The 18,688-nt window shown below is 39.0% G+C and overlaps 1 protein-coding gene across 14 annotated transcripts in view; it reads right to left on the reverse strand.

The window, feature by feature from the left end:
* The window catches only part of FHOD3 (formin homology 2 domain containing 3), a 377,738-nt gene that overhangs the window by 137,470 nt on the left and 221,580 nt on the right, over positions 1-18,688 (reverse strand). For 12 of the 14 annotated variants that reach the window (XM_005527828.3, XM_088051905.1, XM_088051887.1 and 9 more), the window contains one exon: positions 13,795-13,889. In XM_005527828.3, coding sequence (XP_005527885.2) covers positions 13,795-13,889 — 95 coding nt within the window. Of the gene's footprint in view, positions 1-13,794; positions 13,890-17,210; positions 17,438-18,688 lie in introns of those variants that run through there. The other 2 variants (XM_088051890.1, XM_088051897.1) reach the window with 2 other exon arrangements.

Raw genomic sequence — 18,688 nt, forward strand, 5'->3', positions numbered from 1 at the left:
ACTTTCTTCTGAACTCAAGAGTAATTTCAGACAAAATCAGTAAATACAGTAATGCCCTAGTGAGGGGCAGCAGTTCACAAAAGCAGTAAAATAAACTGCTCCAGAACATGATCCTTTGTATCCAAGAAAGCTCAACTGAAATGCATCGCGGTAGCTGTGTAATGACTGATGGGAATAGTTCCTATAGGTTTAGCCAAAAGCGAATGTAATTGATATTTGACCCTTTCAATGCAGCAGAGTACAAGTTTTGAGGAGGTGACTTTATTGAGAGTACTAAAATCACACTGAAAATCACACACCTTACATTTGGTGTAATTTTGCTTGCTTTTAGAAAACAAGTCTTTTTATGGTAGGCTTTCACATGGAGCAACCATGTGAAAGGCATGAAAGATATTACCACAATAACCATGGAAACACCAGAAAATAATCTGTGTTTTTCTGGTGGTGTTTCTACTCTCTCCCCCAAGCTACTACATAAGCACATTTCCTTTTATAAGAGCAGAATGTCCCACAATATTTGAAATAATTATTTTAGGTTTCCACATAGGGATTTAGTTGTACAGTTCGTGAGTATTCTTCTTCTTCTTCTTCTTCATCATAATAATAACAACAACGAAGTTTTGCCAATACTACGGAGCAAATTAAGAGTCTTGATAGACAGTCACCTGCTTTAAACAGGAAAATAAGATCTCAGAACCTGGAAAGGACTGGATTTCAGTCTTGCTGCCAGAGATCTCTGTACTGCCTCTGAGTAGTACAGCAGATCAGCCTAAATGAAAAACGTCAAAATAAAAATCTCTGCAAGCTGAAAGTCCTACTCCTCTTCCTTAATTACTGAGTCATGTTTTTTTTTTAATCCATATATCCACAGTACAATTCATAGGAGAATCAGTGCTGCGCTAGCTCAGCATAACCAACTACAACTCATGCTCTGAAATCATGTCTTTAATTGCAGCCCTGACTTTTCCCTTCAATCTCCTAGACATCTTTCCACAAGTGGGTATTGCCAGAGCCTTTCATTCCTGCCTGTTTAGGATGGCAGGGTGAACACTAAACAATTGTGTAAGCTATGGAGTTGAACAAAATTAACCAAATAACAAAGCAGAGGCAATAGGCTGCTACAGAATCACAAATAAATAGTTCACATTGCAGCTCAAAAGAAAGCTCTGTGTTCTGGGCCCCCTAGAAAATAAAACATATAAAACAACTGCTTTTAAAAACAGAGACATTAGCAACTGCAGCTTAACCATTTTATAATACATCTTTCCCAGCCATGGGAGTAGGATGAGGATGTGCTTGCTGGCCTCTTCAGAATCTGTGCTCTGGCAGTATTCCTTAGCAGGCAGCTGGGTAATTCCTCCCCAGAACCTCAGACTGATTGCAGATAAAAACATAAAATTCCATGATAAGTAATGCCATCACTCTGATTAAGCTAAGTGTGTTGGAAATACATGGAGTTAAAGAGAAAAATCTCCAGATGACAAAAAATACCCCAAAACTGAAGATGCATTTCATTAGCCATGCAGAAAGATTAATTAGCTGTATGAACCAACAAATATCCAAAACAAAAGGATACCAGGTGCCTGAGGGAAGGACAGCACAACTCAGTTTATATCATTCACCTGTGTTAGGTATTAGATGGAATAGGAGTTTTAAAGCACATAGGCCTGCTCAATGTTGTACTCTCCCAGGAGCTTTTTGCTCCAGTCCCATCCTCACACTGTTTATTCCTATCCATCGGTGCCTGCTAGGTGGTGCTGTGGGATGGCTTTTCTAAGGCAGAAAAGGCAAGCTGTTTTTTTCATTCCTCTCACTGATATTTCTTTTTCCTTCTACATGAGAACAGCTGCAGTGTTTTCTGTATCTTGGCTGTACAGGATGTGTCCTGTCAGGTCTCTTGTAAAGCATGTGGTGGTCACCGCTGAGGATGCTGCTTCTCCAGAGCAGTCAGAGAAAATGAGTGTATCAGCTTTCATCTGCAGGAGTCAATGCAGGAAAGCTGGAACCTCAGATGGAAGCAGGAAGTATCAATACCTAGTCTAAAATTTTCAAAATTTTAATTTCCCTTTGGTTCTAAAGATATAGGACATTTAAACTATTTTCACTGGCAAAGAAGGATTTAAAATTAAATCAGATGCACAAATCAAAAGCATGGTTTCAAAGAAAAGGGAAAGACTAAAACTTCCTGGAGATTTAATGAGTGAAATGTCTCCCTTTTTCTTTCTCAGACTGCAACTTCTATGATGAAAGGCAACCTACTGCAAAAACTTTGGAAGACAACCCTTTGAAAAGGGTAGTAATGAGAAGGATGCTGGTTTAAACTTAATTTTTTTTCTGTAACTAGCCAATAACTCAAATGGTAGGATGCTATCAGTGCTATAACATCCACAGTATCATAAGGGGTGCAGACTGGGATTGTACTATTCAGACATGTAGGTAAAGTAAGTCTGATCCATCTGTTCCACATAACTTCATGTCAGTTTAGCCAAAGATGACGAATAATCCTAACCCACCCTTCTGAGAAGGAGGGAAATAAAACAAAACAACCTCCAAGATGAGTAACTGTAGTACTACATGATATGATGACATCAGGAAAATCTTGTGCTCAGTTTTCAGTTCCTGTCCCATGGCCCAATGCCTTGGGATAGCCTCAGAGCCCTTACTGTTCCTTTACAAGAGACACACTAGTAAATGGCAATGTATCTTTAATACAGCCTTCAATTTCTGTGTAGTGAATCAACATATTTTGTCTCTGCTCTGCTATGAATGATCTTCCACCACCAGCGGCTGAACTTGGGCAATCACATCGCATCCCTTAATCAGAAAGGAATGACAAGGAAACAAGAAGGGAAAATTTTGCAGGCCAGTTGAAGTATATCATGATTCTAATTTCATTAGGCCTCAAACCTCTATTTCATCCACAGCTATTACAGACATCCATCCGAGCAATGCAGATCTGGAAGCAAACCTACTTTTAGCTGGTCTGTCATGTCTTTCCCCACGCAGCCATGCACAGTCCTTACTGCAAAAGGCTCTGCAGTTCCTGTGTGCCTGGAAGAGTGGCCCAAGAAACATCAAATATGAGAAGAGTGTGTATTTGTGTAAGCTAGACTGCAGGTGAGAAAGGGAAAAAAAAAAAAAAAATTACCTTAACAGAAAGCACTGCAAACCACAGAGTGGCAGTGACATAGAGGAGCAAAAATTATGAAGTGGAATTCTATCTTCCGTATTTAATAAATATAGTAAAACATTTTACTAAATTTAATACACATTATATATATTATATATTATATATTTTTAATATATTTTGTATCTTCAGGAAAACACAGTCCCCAGGGATGAACAGTTTTGAGGCAACTCCATGCATTAATAGTTGTGGGAGCCTCTTGTCCCACTTTTCTCTTTCTTTCCTACAAGAAAGCCTGTGTCATATACAAAGCTTAATTAGAGAAGCAGAAGCTTTCAAACTGTAAGTTAGAGAAGTGTTACATTTCCCTCCAAAATCATAGCAGAAGGATGCTTAGACAACCATACTGACATTTAAAGTGCAGTGGAGAAAAATGGCTTCTGAGAGATTGCTTTAATTTTATTACTGAGCTAAAGAAGGAAGCAGTTACACGCTGTTGGAAATCAGAAAGACAAAGCGTACATTTCCTACAGTTGTGTGTCTTCATATAAGAGGAGGAAATTCAAAAATAAAAGGGGCCAATCTACAAAAATTCCATGCTGGCTGAGGTATTAACAGTATTTTTTATATTGAACATCACATTCTTGTCTTTTATTAATGTGGTCTGCAAAAAGGGGAAATAGCGGAGAGATAGAGGGGGGCAAACCAGGAAGCATCTGAACTCCTTGTTCAATTGCTGTGATCAAAGAGGGTCAGAATATGGGAAGAGAGTACACAGCATGCTCAGATGAGGTTCATTTCAGTGTATAATGGGAGCCAGCTAGAAAACCTGCTGGTATGCTGGAAATTATTCTGAAAAGTCTTTATATGGTATAAACTATAAACTTAGAGGATGTCGGAGAAAAACAAAAAAAAAATAAAGAAGAAATAAGAGCTATCAAAGAACCTTCCTTTTGATCTTGATCTTATGAAAAAATTATTGGGATCCACACATCTTACCAGAACTCTTCCCAAGGACAAATCCCGTAACTGAGGAGACCAAGATAAAAGCTGTGAGGTACCCATGAGTCCTGGGCAATAACCTGGTGAGGGACCTGAGCTGGTTGCCACTCAGAGGTTCTTTGGTGTGCACTAACATGCTGAATATAGAGCCATCATGTTTGTTTTGATAGTTTCCATTTTTGATACAGCGTATTTTTTTCTGTTATCCAAGTATATTCAGCTAGTAGTCATTGCTTTAGAGAACAACTATATCTAAATAAAAAAAAAAAGACAAACATTTTTGAGTGATGCCAAAAGAACAGATATGGTAACAATTAGTATCAGGTTCAACTTTCACCTGCGTATCTGTCTTCACATATAATCTGTCCTTCTACTCCCTTATGTTCTTCCTCCAGGGCTCTAAAATCCAAATACCAATTTTCCAGATGAGGGACCAAGGCAAAAAGGGATTTGAGAACTGGTTCAAGAATGTGCCTGGAAGCTGCATTCAGTCTGGGTCTCCCAGTGCAGAAACTCTCTCCCTAGCTGGGCCATTCTTCCAGACTAAGCTTCAAGCAAAACACTGCTATATTAACTGCTGTGTTGGCTGAAATGTCTCGGGTCTGGTTTACATGACACTGCAAAAAATGTTGGATACCACCTTCCATCCTGCAGGCAGAATTCCACTCCTGCACTATATATATGGGAATGAGTACAGATACTGATTTAAGAAGAAAATTAGGATGAATTTAAGAGGAAAAATAAAGGCAATGAAGTATATACTAATTCACTTTCTGTTCAAAAGAGAACATTCAGGAAAATAACCGAGAGAGAAGATTGAGCAACACAAATCTGCAGAAAAAGATGAGTCCTATATGCCTCATAGCAGTGGCTGCAGAGTACACAGGAGATTCAAGCCATACGTTTAGAGGAGTAAGAGATCCTGGCACAAACATTTGAAGTGACTTTGTATGGAATTTCTGCTACTTCCAGGCAAACTCTCCTTGCATTTCTTCAAAAACCTGTAAAAAGAATTCACACCAATTGTGCGGTTCTCAAAAATCTTTAATAACAATTTAATAATCATCAAAATAGAAGTGAGAGGAAGAAGTAACTTGGTAACAAAGTCACAAAGTTTACTACAAACAGTTTGAGACATTATGTGATTAACAAAAACATCCTACCCACATCCTATGAATTAACTCAACTCTGCTTGTCACAGAATAAATACCATTGTGTATTGAGATCAATATGTAAACTGAACCCAAAGCTCAGTTTTCCAAAGCAGGAATACCTGCATTCTTCAAATCGATAGAATAAGTAAAAATTATCCATAATGCCTTTTCTTTTACAGTCATAAAATCCCAGAATGTTAACACCTACTCAAAAATGCAAAAAATTGGCCACCTCCTTTCTCCTATAGAAGTGCAGGAGTCTTCTCAGCACCAGCACTGCAACCCTCCACCCCCATACTCTGCTTTCTACTGGCAGAATAACCAAAAGCTCTGCCTGAAATTCAAGACACTTAATTAAGTCTCAGGAGATCTGAATGCCAGGTTTGTTTCTTACACTGGTCTCAGCACACAGCTCAGATGAGGTACTGGTACTTTGTTGAAACATATCCATTCACTATAGCGCATTTTCACAGAACCACAGAATAGTCTGAATTGGAAGGAACCCACCAGGATCATGAAGTCTATTGCTTAAATGAATGTCCCATTCAAAGATGGAACCCACAACCTTGGTGTTATTAGAACTGTGCTGTAACCAACTGAGCCCATCTCAGGGCATTTTCTTATGTTTCATAGTGATCTGTCTCCTGTACCACACATGCCACTAACAATGTCCTGTGAAAGCAAGAAAGAATGACTGAGCACAGAGGGTATTTGCCAGCATTACAGGACGTTACGCAAATGATTATTTTAACTATTAAATAGATTAAGAAAACTGTATCACTTCACTAAAGGTCTGAGCTAACGAACGTCAGTTGTGTTGATTTCAATGACTGTGCACCAGAAGAGGCTTCCCTTCTCCTCCAGCTAAACTTTCTAATAGCCCACATGCCTTCTGCCAAGCACCTCAGTCACTGTCAAAAAAGATACATCACTATAGCACCTAAGAGCACCAAGACCAGAAAATGGGCAACCCTGGAAACTAAAGCATTATGCAGCAGAGCCCACAAAACAGTGTTCCCAGAAAAGGTGCAGACACAACTGCTTATTTTAATTTTAAAACATTCCTGAAAATGCAGCTTGTTAAACTCCTAGGTTATGACTATTGATATTTCTACCCTGTAAAATGGTAACACAGCTGTCCCAAAATGTTTAGCATAATGACCACAATGTGCTTTATACTGGCGAAGTTGATTTCTGCATTTAGATATGCATAACAATCTCACATGTATACTATACCATAAGTCTGGACTACAACTAGAGTCTTTTTATCATCAGAACAACTCTTTTATATTTCTTCATTCTGTTTCACCTGACAACTTATTTCCTACTTTTTTTTTAGTCAGGCAATTGATTTTATTGTCAAAGACATTTCCCACTGGCATCTTCAAGCATGCTGGAAAAAGTAGTCTCAATTTTCTTTAGTCTCAGTCCTCAATGCAGACAAGCTTTCCAACTGCATCTGCTCCTTTCACAGCAATGCTGGACATAATGCTTGTCAGAAAACACTAGGACCTAATAGCAGGTATAGATATTAATTTGATATATATAAACTATCTATATTAATCTATTATAGAATTAATATAGATATTAATAGCTAGGGCCTGAAGCACAGCACATTGCTCACAAATGTGAACAATAACAGGTCCATAACACTGAACTACTGTAGTGAGTGAGATCAAGGCAATTCTAAAAGCTAGCACTGACTTTAGAGTTGTTTTTCAGTTTTTAACCCACCTAATTCTAGTACAACCCTTGCTTTTTTCTCTTTTCCTGCCTTTCCTTCACAACAAGAAATGTGTATATCTGCATAGATGCATGGTATTTTCTGGGAATATTTGGACATATTTCACTCATCCCTAACCCAATACTTTCTTAAACAGTTTTGAACAGATGAAGTGAAAAGTTGGGTCTGAACATTTGCGACATTGTTGGCAGTTAATCATTACATTTTCTCATTTCCCACTTCAAACGAGTTGAAACCAGATCTCTGATGTTTTGTGAGGGAGCTGTGTGCTTTCTAATATCTCCTTAATCTACAAGAGCTCATTTTGAACACAGAAAAATGTGTATTCATCCCTTCAAAATACTCATAAGTGAATGCAACAGATGGAGCTACAGGAACAGCTAGAGCTGCAGGACTCTACTTTTCTGTTTGATGGAAGGACTTTGAAACCAACCTACAAATACGTTTGGTGAAGAGCAGCAGCATTCACTGCAGTCTGTCTGCTGAGCTGGAGACCAAAGCAAGTGCTTAACACAGTCTGTGCCAGCTAGTGTATCCTATTCCAAGTTTATTGCAACATCCTGATCCTTATCTTCAAAGCACTAATTAAACACAATTCAAAATAAACTCAGTTCATGCAACAGTGCTGAACCAGTTTCTGAGTGAAAGAGGAAGAAAGATCTCTAGTGGCCTGGGTGAGCATAGACTCAAGACCGTGAGAGGTAGGAAACAGGAAAGTTCCAGTAAAGCCAGGATTTTGTTTCTCCCTCCCACTGCCACTTTCATAACAACAGTTCAGTGGCCAAATGCACAGCAGATTAACTGTAAGAGCATCTCAGCATGCTAAGCTGAGATGAATGTTCCGAGTTTAAGTGAACTCAAAGCAGTTGTACCTGTTCATCACAGCCCAAGATCTCGAGTGCAGGGCAGCCCATGGGTGAGACTGCAATAGTTCCAGGCTTTGAGAGGAGATCTGAATCCTTCCAGGAAACAAAGGAGCCAGAAAGCCTTTGACTGATACCCAACTAACATTTCTACCTGGTCTAGGCCTGAAAACAGAACAAAACTAGAGGCTTGTCAGAGTTGTGGCTGGAGGTAAGAGAGCAATGATTCAATCTAAATAGCCTATGCTCAAGTTGTATAGGGCATCTAATTTGTCAGAAGCTGCAGGAAGGTTTGTTAACCATCAGGGCAGCAGACTGGAAAGAAAACATGTAAAATTGATCACAGCAGGTCCCCAAGCTGCGTGACTTTTCCTGGATTCTTAATTCTCTTAGTTAGCCAGAGTTCCTAGATCACCTTCCAAACATATTGAAAATAAAGCATAGGACAGTTCTACAACACAATCTCCTGCTCACAAAAATCAGACATCTGAATACACCATCTATATACACAATTATTTTTCAAAAATATATGGCTAGAAAATGGAATGAGATACAAATACTTTATATTTCCAAAATTCTCAACAATAGGATATACCATCCAGGTTGGCAGTGATTTCATTCAACATGCTTTGGGGTTTGGTACTACTAATACTATTTTGATTTTATTCATATATATTAAGCCATTTAGAATTGTAACCTTCTCCATTACTACAAACTAATTTTTGATATTTATTTGGAGACCCACTTTAAAATCCAGTTGCGTAAGATTGGTGAGAAATTTCTTGAGGAAAAGATCAAGTTATGGTATTCTCAACTTAGCTTATGTCTTCAGTGTAGCACAGGCATAAATAACTTGTGAAATGGAGACTAGTCAAGCTTTTCAACTGAGTATTTACCTCCACATACCTTAAATGATTCATTCATTAAAAAAAAAAGGTTTTTTGCAAATAATAACATTATTTCTCTCAAAATTCTCATGAAATGACTACCAACCATGTGCATCCTTTAACCCACACCTGGCACCATGCAGGAAAAGGAGACCCTAATTTACTTGTTTGAAGCCAGGTTGATGGGGCCCTGAGAAACCTGGTCTAGTGGAAGGTGTCTCTGCACACAGCAGGGGGAACCTGGAACTAAATCATCTTTACAAACCCTCCCAATGCAAACCAGTTCTCTGGTTCTGTGACTTTCCTTTTGCAATTAACAAATTTACCCACTAAAGCTACATTATTCTATCTGAATGTATTGAGTTTTGTTTTCCCTTTTGCTTAGAAATAGGTTTTTTTGCTTCTTTCTGACAGTATTAATTACAGAAAAAATACATTTTTAAACATTCAGAAAGTAATTTCTTCAGTATCAAAGGAAGAAAAAGGTTCACACAAGGCACAGAGAACAACTTGATAGTTAAAGTTTGTAGTTAACTTTTCAATCTAGGATTCAGACAGAAGCAAAGTAGGAAAAAAAAATCAAAACAAGATGTGAGATAGGAATCTTTAATCAACCTTGTTGTATCAGCCTGGGCCCAGCATTCCACCCCGTCTTCTGAGGTTACCCAGCACAACTTTGAAAATGGATTATTTTCCACTGAAAACAATGCCAAAAAAGGGCTTTAGCTCTCCTGGGGGAAATTAGAACAGCCTGGATCATCAGATGGGAAAAAATAATCATTATCAGGAGTAGTCAGAAACAGGGGGAAAAGAAAAGGTGAAACTAGACTCAGATTTTGGACAACTTTATGTCTTAGAAGTGGCTTTGAAAACCAAAATGGATTGGCAAAAGTTTGTGGGTTTGTGGATGCAAAGAAACATTTGCTTTTCTAGATATAAATGCCTATGGTTTTTCCAATATGTTTGGTGCAGAAATGTACTTTTTGTAAACAGTCAACAGCTAGTCCTGGAGAACTTAAAGCACTGATACACCAGAAGTTTAGTACACTTTCTCTTACTAGGTCAGAGAAATTACCAACGCATATAAAAGTTTTTATATTATATATATAAAACCTCATACATTCCATGGACTTAATAAGGCGCAATACATACGTGTCTTTAACCTGGTGTCCGTTCTTTTGGGTAAGAGAAATTTTCCAAAAGCTATCACCATTTACCTGCTGGAGATGCACCAAAGAGCTCCAGTGCCAGCTGCCAGCATAAACAAATGCCTCAAGTCCATTTACAACACGCCTAAGTATATTTGCAATACAACATAAGAGCTTAATTCTAACTGCAGGAGTAGTAATGCATAGGCAGCAGAAACACTGAGAAAATGTTGAAACATCATCTCCCAGGCACTGTGAAGTTGAAACATGAGTGCTACAGCATGTGGCCAGTTAAGGAATCATCCTTGACAGGTTAGTTTAAAAAAAAAAAAAAAAAAAGAAAAATTAAGGAGCAATTCTGAAAGCAGTCTAAAGTAACATTCAATTAACTTCTAGTTTTCTCTTCTAAGAACCAAACTCTCTAACATGAATGTGCTATGGTAGCATCAAATGCTAAGAGAAAACATGGTTGACACCAATATTTCCTATTTATATAATTCATAGCTTATATAAGATGGTTAGAGCCTTGGCCCTGCTGCAGCCCTCTTTTGCAAGCCTGCAGCAGCTCACTGCTGACCTCAGTTACATATTAAAGCTATCTGGAAGCCAACAGCATGTAACCATACACTCATAACTGAGTACATACTTGAATGTTTTGTCAAACAGGGAACCACTGATGAATTGCTGGCCATATAATTAATGATGAAATAGCAATAATGTACATTTACATCGGGATTATGCTGCCAATGTTTTATGCCAGGAATGTATCAGCCACTGATGACTGGAAAGCAGTGTACAGGCAGCTTGTTAAAGCCCCCTGCCACACACTGGTATGGTCACTTCTGGTTGAACACATCTTACAAATGACTAGCAGTGGGCCTAAGAGTCTGGCACGTGCCAATAATGCTCTTATCTCCACATAATACCACTAAAGAATTGTACTTCTACCATCACACTTCCAATCTAGAGCCTATATAACATCAGTCTGCAACAGAAGACTCTTTCTGTGCTGTAGCAAATAAGTCATCTAAGATTAAGTTTCTTCTTGCTTTTCAGTTCTTCACCCTGACACAGCTGGTGCCTCCGCACTGCTGCAATGACAACAGTGTCAGTGCAGTCACACCACTGGAATTCCAAGTGCCTCCCTAATAATTTTATTCAGAGCAAACTTAGCTAACAGCACTATAATTATCAACAATTTCTGAAAATTCATCAATATAAGCACTCATTGATGGTCAGAGGGGTAAAACTGCAGCAGAATTAGCAATAGTAAGGAATACAATGGCAACAATCTGGGGAGACTTTCAGTAAACTGCTTACAGTCCTTCTTTCACACTAATTTAAACTTATTTCCCACGCCTTTCCCCTCTCCCTATACAGAATTATTGCTGGGTGCATAAAGCGATCTTGGAACTGGGTACCAAAATCACAGCTGTTGCAGTGCTGAGCATGCCAGCCCCCGAGGTGGTCTGATGAACCTGTGTGATGCAAAAATGCAGTGCTCAAAGTGAGCAAGGGTGACAGACCCAGCAGCCCTTTGCAAACAGAGCAGAGCAAGCAACAGTGAAGGGGCAAAACCACTACAGATTTTGATAAAAACAAACAAAAAAATAACTGTGGAACAGATTCAATAGCCTCCACTGCTAAGTATATTAAACCCAGTCAGAGCTTTTGAGAAGGCAAGAAACCATGTGTCACAGTGGTGGCAGCTGAATAACTGTATTCCTCCTGCATCCTATTAGAGGGATTTGTCCCAGGACTTAATCGGCAGTTTCACTATGCCTTTTTTGATCGGCAATGTTAACGTATTTTTCATCATATTTGCTGTGGAAAAGGCACCAGCATAGCAGGGCTGAAAATCAGACTGTAGGTGCATTGCAAATTCCAGGGCTTCATTTTTCACAGAAAGTCAAAACCACCTTTAAGTGAATAAAGCAGCTGTCCCACCACACTGACAGTAAGCCTGCCATACCTTCAGTTAACTTCTGGCACACAGACAAGGACTTAGATCTCCTCCAAGACAGTCGAAGAATAATGAAAAAGCAACTTTGATGCTACCTGAAACCAAGCTATTCAAAGCACATTGCCTGCATTCCTCAGCTGCAGGCACTGAGCCAGGACCTGGAGATAATCATTCAGGCTGGCAATGGGGGAGGGAGAAAGGAGCTTAAGGACCCAAGAGCTGAAGTACTCAAAGCAAGAAAATCTAGAAAGAATTTAATCTGCAAGGTAGCAATACAGTCATGTTTCTCTCCCATTCCACCCCCATGATGTGCTTTAGAGAATTAAAATAGTCATGGACACAGCAGTGTTTTTGTTCCTTTTTGCTCTTTTATCTGTTCATGCTCATAGAAAATGAGGATCTGTATGAACCAAATGGTTTCTCTATCATTTCACACTGCCTTTCCAACTGTGGCAACATCCCCTGTTTCAGAAAGACAAATGGCTCAGAGTAATGCCTAGGCAACAGTGGAACAGTATACACTGGGGAAAAGTTTCTCCTTATCTTTTCCCAATCATGAAGCCTGCCCTTTAAACCTAAGATTGACAACCATAATTAACTTACTTTTACTTATCTAGCAATAGAGGTATGTAAACCCAAGAAAAAGCAGTTCTCTCAATACTGCAGCATCTGTTCTTTGACTTGACAACCTGCTGCAGTAGTGAAGTTTGTGCATTGTAGAAAAAATTCTACAGTTAAAAAAGGACCCCTGAGACATCAAGCTCTTTCTCCTTGTGTTATCACAGAGGAAAAGGGGAGAGCATCGGCCTATGCCACTGCAGTACCCAAAAGCAACTTTCTGTGACTCAGACACTTGAAACATTCCTGGAAATTTCTTAGTAACTGTAACTATTAATTCAACTCCACCAATTACAGCAACTTTTGAATTGTAAACAACAACTACTATACTCTGTTCCAGCTATTGTGTCATACTTATGTAGGTACAGGTCTGCATGGTAAGAGCAGCAGCAGCCACTGGCAGGCCTTAATAAGCTTCCTAAAGCTTATTAAGAGAGGCAGCAGGCTGGAGAAGGGTGTATTTGTGGGTATGCCTATCCTGTGGCCCCTCAGGATGGCATGTCACTAGAATGTGTGTTCTGCTTGCTCTTCAAATTCCAGCAAAGATGGTCTTAAAGGTAAACTCTGCACTATATAAATCATTACTCTGTTGGAGAATCATTATTCTACCCAGCTTTCAGCTTTTGTCTCAGTATGGAGGGGCCAACAAAGAATACCCTGCAGGCAGGGACTAGACTTCACCTTCTAGGACTCTCCAGGCAAATGAAGACTTGACATTAGGAAGCATTTCTTTGCTGAGAAGGTGGACAAACACTGGAAGAGGCTTACTGGAGAGGTAGGCAAAGTCCCAAACTGTCAGGGTTTCAGAAGTATTTGGATAACCACTTTCATAAAGCGATGCTGTCAGGCATTCGGTCTAGATGATTGCTGTAGGTAACTTCCAATTGAACTTGTGTATTCTAGTTTAAGAAGGAGGTTGCTCTGAAATGTCCTTCACTGGTGCTCAGCAGAGCTGGGCAGTGTAGAATGGTGACTAGAGTGGTTCCAAAGAATGCTTTGGGAACTACAACTACAAAACCAAAAAATTTTCTCCATGGTCAAGTGCAATGGCAACACAGACAGTAATGAGGGCATCTTTGCTTCTAAGAGCAGAGTATGTGCTAACAGAAGAGTATAGAAACAGTAGAAAAGAAGTAACAGCTCAGTGTGACCTGCTTTCTGTGCAGAATATTATGGAATATTTTGGAGCCTAACACACAGTCTATTTATACCCTAAAAGCATAAAACAAATAAAATTAACTGAAAGAACACCAAAACCATATAAAATGGGATTTTTTGAGAATCTTACCTTTGAGCCAATAAGTGTGTACAGCCATTGGATGGTTTCATTATGATTTATCACTCCATTCATGCCATCGACATAAAGCATTATCTGGCCCAAAGCTATTGCAAAGAAAATAGAGAAAATATAATCAGAGCTGGTAAACACTTTTTATAATTCTAAGCAATTGTTGACAATTTTCTCTAAGCAGAGTTTACCAGAGATGTGGGGAACTAATGAAAGATATATTGAGCAAGACTCTGGTGGATGAAATCCTGGGAAACTGCAATAACTTTACCAACTTAATCTGAAAATATAAGTATGAATTTTATCCAGAGACAAGCCCAAACAGTTCTTCATTCCTAGAAGATGCCATATTTTATGCTCCAAAAATCTGGATGCTTACTGTCACAATGGTTCCTTCAGCCACAGCACTTTATATATTGTGAGCCAAGACTTTCACCATTTGTTTCAGCACCACATAAAAGGTTTGGAATTAGTACATTTGGATTGACAATTTCAGTGATATGAAATTAAAGCTGGGAAATTAACATCAGTAAGGACATCAGCTATTCACTACTGCACAATGGTCTCTTGAAAACTAGTTTTACATTTTAGTGGGAAAATGCAAAAAACAAATCATGGCTATAACAAAGAAGCATCTTTATTAATTTATCCTAAAGCTTTTACAGCAGCATTACAAAATATTTTAGTAAAATATTTAGTAACAGTAATTCCATCATTTGCAATCCTGATAATATGAGACTTTCGAGAGACAAAAGGTATTAAATCTTTTCTGACTGATAAGGACAGACATTTTTTGTAAGGATTATGAAAAGTGAATTAGTACAATTCATCTATCATCTTCAAAAGTTTCCACTGTTAGATCTTCTGCTTTATAGCAGGAGATCAAAGCACAGTGGGATGAAAAAGAAATCACTGATGTAACACCTTTTAGCACAGCCTGTTGGCATAACAACTCAATTATTTAACACACAGCCTGATGAGCCCCTAGTACACTGCCCTATGGGGCGAAAAAAAAAGAAAAAAAAAACATAGGGTGAGGAAAATTATGACACTATTAATCTTCCAAACACACTCTGAATGTTTGCTAACTTTTGCACAGGTTGTGCACAGTGCAATATCGTTTACCTTGAGGGCAGATTTTTGAAGACATGAATGCTAGGCAAGCACTTAGGTACCCCTATAGCCAAACAGCTAACAGTCATTTTTACACCATCTCCTCCTTTTTCCTTTGGTCTAGTTGGTCAATTTACAGTTAAAAACCTGAGGTACTATTTTTACATACTTATATTCTTTATCTAATCTGTCACACAAAGCTAGAAGGAAAGCCACACAATCAAGGAAGACTGAGAAAAAGCAAGCAAGAGGGCTCTGGCACAGAGACAACACATCTCTTAAGCAGGCACTGCCCCTGGAGTATGCCAGGCACTCTGCTCCTCATCTCCAGAAAGCAATCAGTCAGCACCCTCTAAAAACATGTCTCTCAGGTGAATAAAATCAAGTGAGAGGGACACAGGCCCAAGTGTTACGGTAAAATAAAAGATGTAAGTCAGCCAGTAAGAAAAGATACAAATTACACTGCCTGAATAAATGCTGCTTTGAAGCATTTCATTGCAGGTAGAGGAAATGCTACTATCCCAGCAGTAATCAGAGAAAGTTCTTAATTCTTGTTTTTACTTCCTTTCAATGCTAAAAGATTTGGCACTGGATCAGTATGAGATCCAGTCATGATAAAGTCAACAAATACATTTTTTTCCCCTTGAAAATTCTTTGGTTGAGGGTGAAAGGCTTTAAATTGAATTTGAAACAAATGTGAAATAAATTTGACTCTTGGAGCATGTTTTCCAAATTACTATAGAAATCAACGACAGCAAAAAGTTTGCTTTAAAAAACCTGTACACAATACAAAACTACTCCACTGCTTATACTTAAGACTAATTAGACACGATGCCTAAGTGAGATCTGGCATGCATTTGTTTTCAGCCTCTTAGATGTGACTCTTCATAAAAGCAATATGTTAAGGCAAATTAGTAGACTTTCGAAAGAAGCCAAAAAACATTTTAGGGATTCTTGAAAACACAAGAAAAAAACTGCTCCCACTGGTGCTTGAACTAGTGGCCAATAAGTTTCACAGGGCAAGTAATTACAAACAATGCCATTAAACAACCAAGATGAGAACAGTTGTGTCCACATCCAAGTCATATCTCCAGCATCTGCCGCACTTGAAGCTCTCAGCTGCTGCCAAACCTTGATGTGGACCTTCATACTGCTATTTCCTGGGTCAGAAAAATGAGACAAGATGTGTATGGTTGAAGAGAAATCTCTTTTTATTAAGAAGTAGAGTAAGATAAGGAGAGTCTGTATATTTTTTACAAAGCTGATGCCCCATAAATTCTTAAGAAAAGAAGGCCACAAGAAGACCTGAAAGAAGGAGAATGATGGTTTTCATACCCCATCAAGTGTCTGTGCTGAGGAAGAAAAGGTGTTTCCTTTACCATAACCACACCACCAAAATGGAAGACACCAATAAAAACACCAGTGTAGGAGCAGGCTGGTGGACTGGAGATCCTTGGGCCCCCCCAGGCCTTGGGTCTGGCTGCGTAAGACACAGCAGTTTGGCACTAAATGGAGACTGACAGAGCACATTTTACATTCTTTGAAGCTTTTCTACCCAACTGCTATCTCACCTCCCAGCCCATGACTGTACCCTGCTGAAATGGCTGCAGCTGAAGTGCAAACTCCACTCATCCAGCATGCTCACACATCCACCACCAATATCCAGGGCCCCGCCAAGGGAGGGCAGCATCATCTGCAAGGCAGTTTGGAAGGTGAATCTAGTCCAAAACACTTTAAATTCACATTTCTATGTGCCTTTAGCTAAACCTTGTTTTTTCTTTACCAAAAAACAAGGAGGCTATTTAATGCATTCAATCCCATCCCTCAGCTAACTGGAATTATTTTTGGGAGTATATCAACAACCTACTTGTATTAAAAAAGTTTACTATTGTGCAACAAGGGGCTGAGAGAGGGGAGTTTAAATACGAAGCATACCTAATTTGGAATTTCTATGTTCCCGCAACCCTTGTCAAACCCTTAATCTTATGTGAAAGTAGTGTGTGACTTTACCCATAGCTATTTTCAAGTGGAAAATTGCTGGATTTCTTAGGAAAGGCTTAGGCTAGAAAAGGACAGACCAGCCAGAAAGCTCAGAGATTTCTGTGAAATAAGAGGTTTAAGAAAGCCTCTAAAAACATGCCAGTATTGGCACTGATACTCTTCTGGGATATAAAGTTAACAGGACGAAAGAGGAAAAGCTGTAGCACAAAACATCATTGCAATGAACATCACTTTAAGTTAAAGTCTGTTTTCCCACCCAGACTGGAAAAAGTTTCAAAGGTGTTCCTTGCCCGCATGCTCACCTGCTTCTCTAGTCTGCTCTGCTTCTATTTTATCACAAGACTAACTTAGAGAAAACAAAATCACTGAATGAGCAGAAAACATATTTGCTTACAATTTCCAGTGAGTCAATCCCCTATTCATCATTTCAAGAATTACCACAAGGATGCAGATTGCATTTGTTTCCATCAGAATAAGCAAATGTATAGCATGAAGCAGGCCAAAGAGAGACCTTGTCACTACAGGTTTCAGCTCCCAAGAAAGCTTCTGGCCCAAGTTCATCAGGCAGTGCATACCCAGCAGCTGTGGTGCATGGCATGTGCTGCGTACAACTACAGGCAGGTGTGCCAACAGACAGAATGGTGATGAAACTAATGGGGAAGAAGAACCAGCTGCTAAAATTCATCTTTTCAATGCTAGCTAAAATCTTATCATCAATGAGAAATCAAGGGTCGTGTGATTGCATTCACTCCATTTGAAAACTGCTCGCTAGTTTGGGTATGCTATCCTGGGCACCAAAAAGGCATTCTCCACCAAAGCAAACATCCTGATGAAGAAACACCCCATGTCTAGTGAGGGACCCCAGGAAGGACATAATACAGTTACCTAACATAGTACTACAAAGCACTAGCTGGTAATTCTGAAGAAGGCAACCATACTTCAAACTTCTTTCTTGGTGTTTCCTCATTAGAGAGAGGCAAGATCCCAGCAACCAAGTGGGACCATTTAAGCACAAAATTTCCAACTCCGCTCAGTCCCGATATGCTGGATGTCAGGTGCTGCCACTTTTGCTTGTAGCACACTTCCACCAAGCTTGCATGCACACCCTCAGATCACAGCTTATTGTCTCTATAATACCCAAGGATATTTAATTTCCCTGATGAGAAATCATTATTAAATTCAACTTGTGTACCATCCAACTACTTGAAAAGCAAATCACAGCAGAGCTTCTTCTTCTAAGAGGTGACATCAGATGTAACAGATGACCTGGACTCTCCACTGCTTCTGAAAATGATCTCACAAAGCAACTCTGCGGAAAACCCCACAACTCACACTCAGTCCACAGGGCTAGAACCACCTTAAATTTGTATGTTTGGGGGTTGGTTTTGTTTTTTTCCTATGTTACTATTTTTGGGTTGGTTTTAGCTTCAGTGAAAAATCTGCTATTTATACAGCTATTCTTCATTTCTTCACTATTGTTGAAGCTATATGTAATGTCATCTACAAACTAAACACAGTCTTGTTCCTGGCCACAAATGCATCAATATTTTGTTTCTCATCGAAGTTTTTTTAAATCCCAAATCTCTTCTTAATTTTGCATTTTTGCTCTCTGTTCGTTTGTTTCATTTATAACACACATTCAATATGGCTGAAACATGCTAAGGAATCAATTCTCAGAACTCCTGTATTAACCACCGACTGAACTTCTATTAAACAAGAACTGAACTATCTCAGAAAAAATCACATTGCAGAACTAATGCTATGAACCAAAGCTTCAAAT

Source organism: Pseudopodoces humilis, chromosome 1 (genome assembly GCF_049639895.1).
Source record: "Pseudopodoces humilis isolate 2021_Gansu_Grassland_sample_001 chromosome 1, ASM4963989v1, whole genome shotgun sequence".
Classification (NCBI taxonomy): Eukaryota; Metazoa; Chordata; class Aves; order Passeriformes; family Paridae; genus Pseudopodoces; species Pseudopodoces humilis.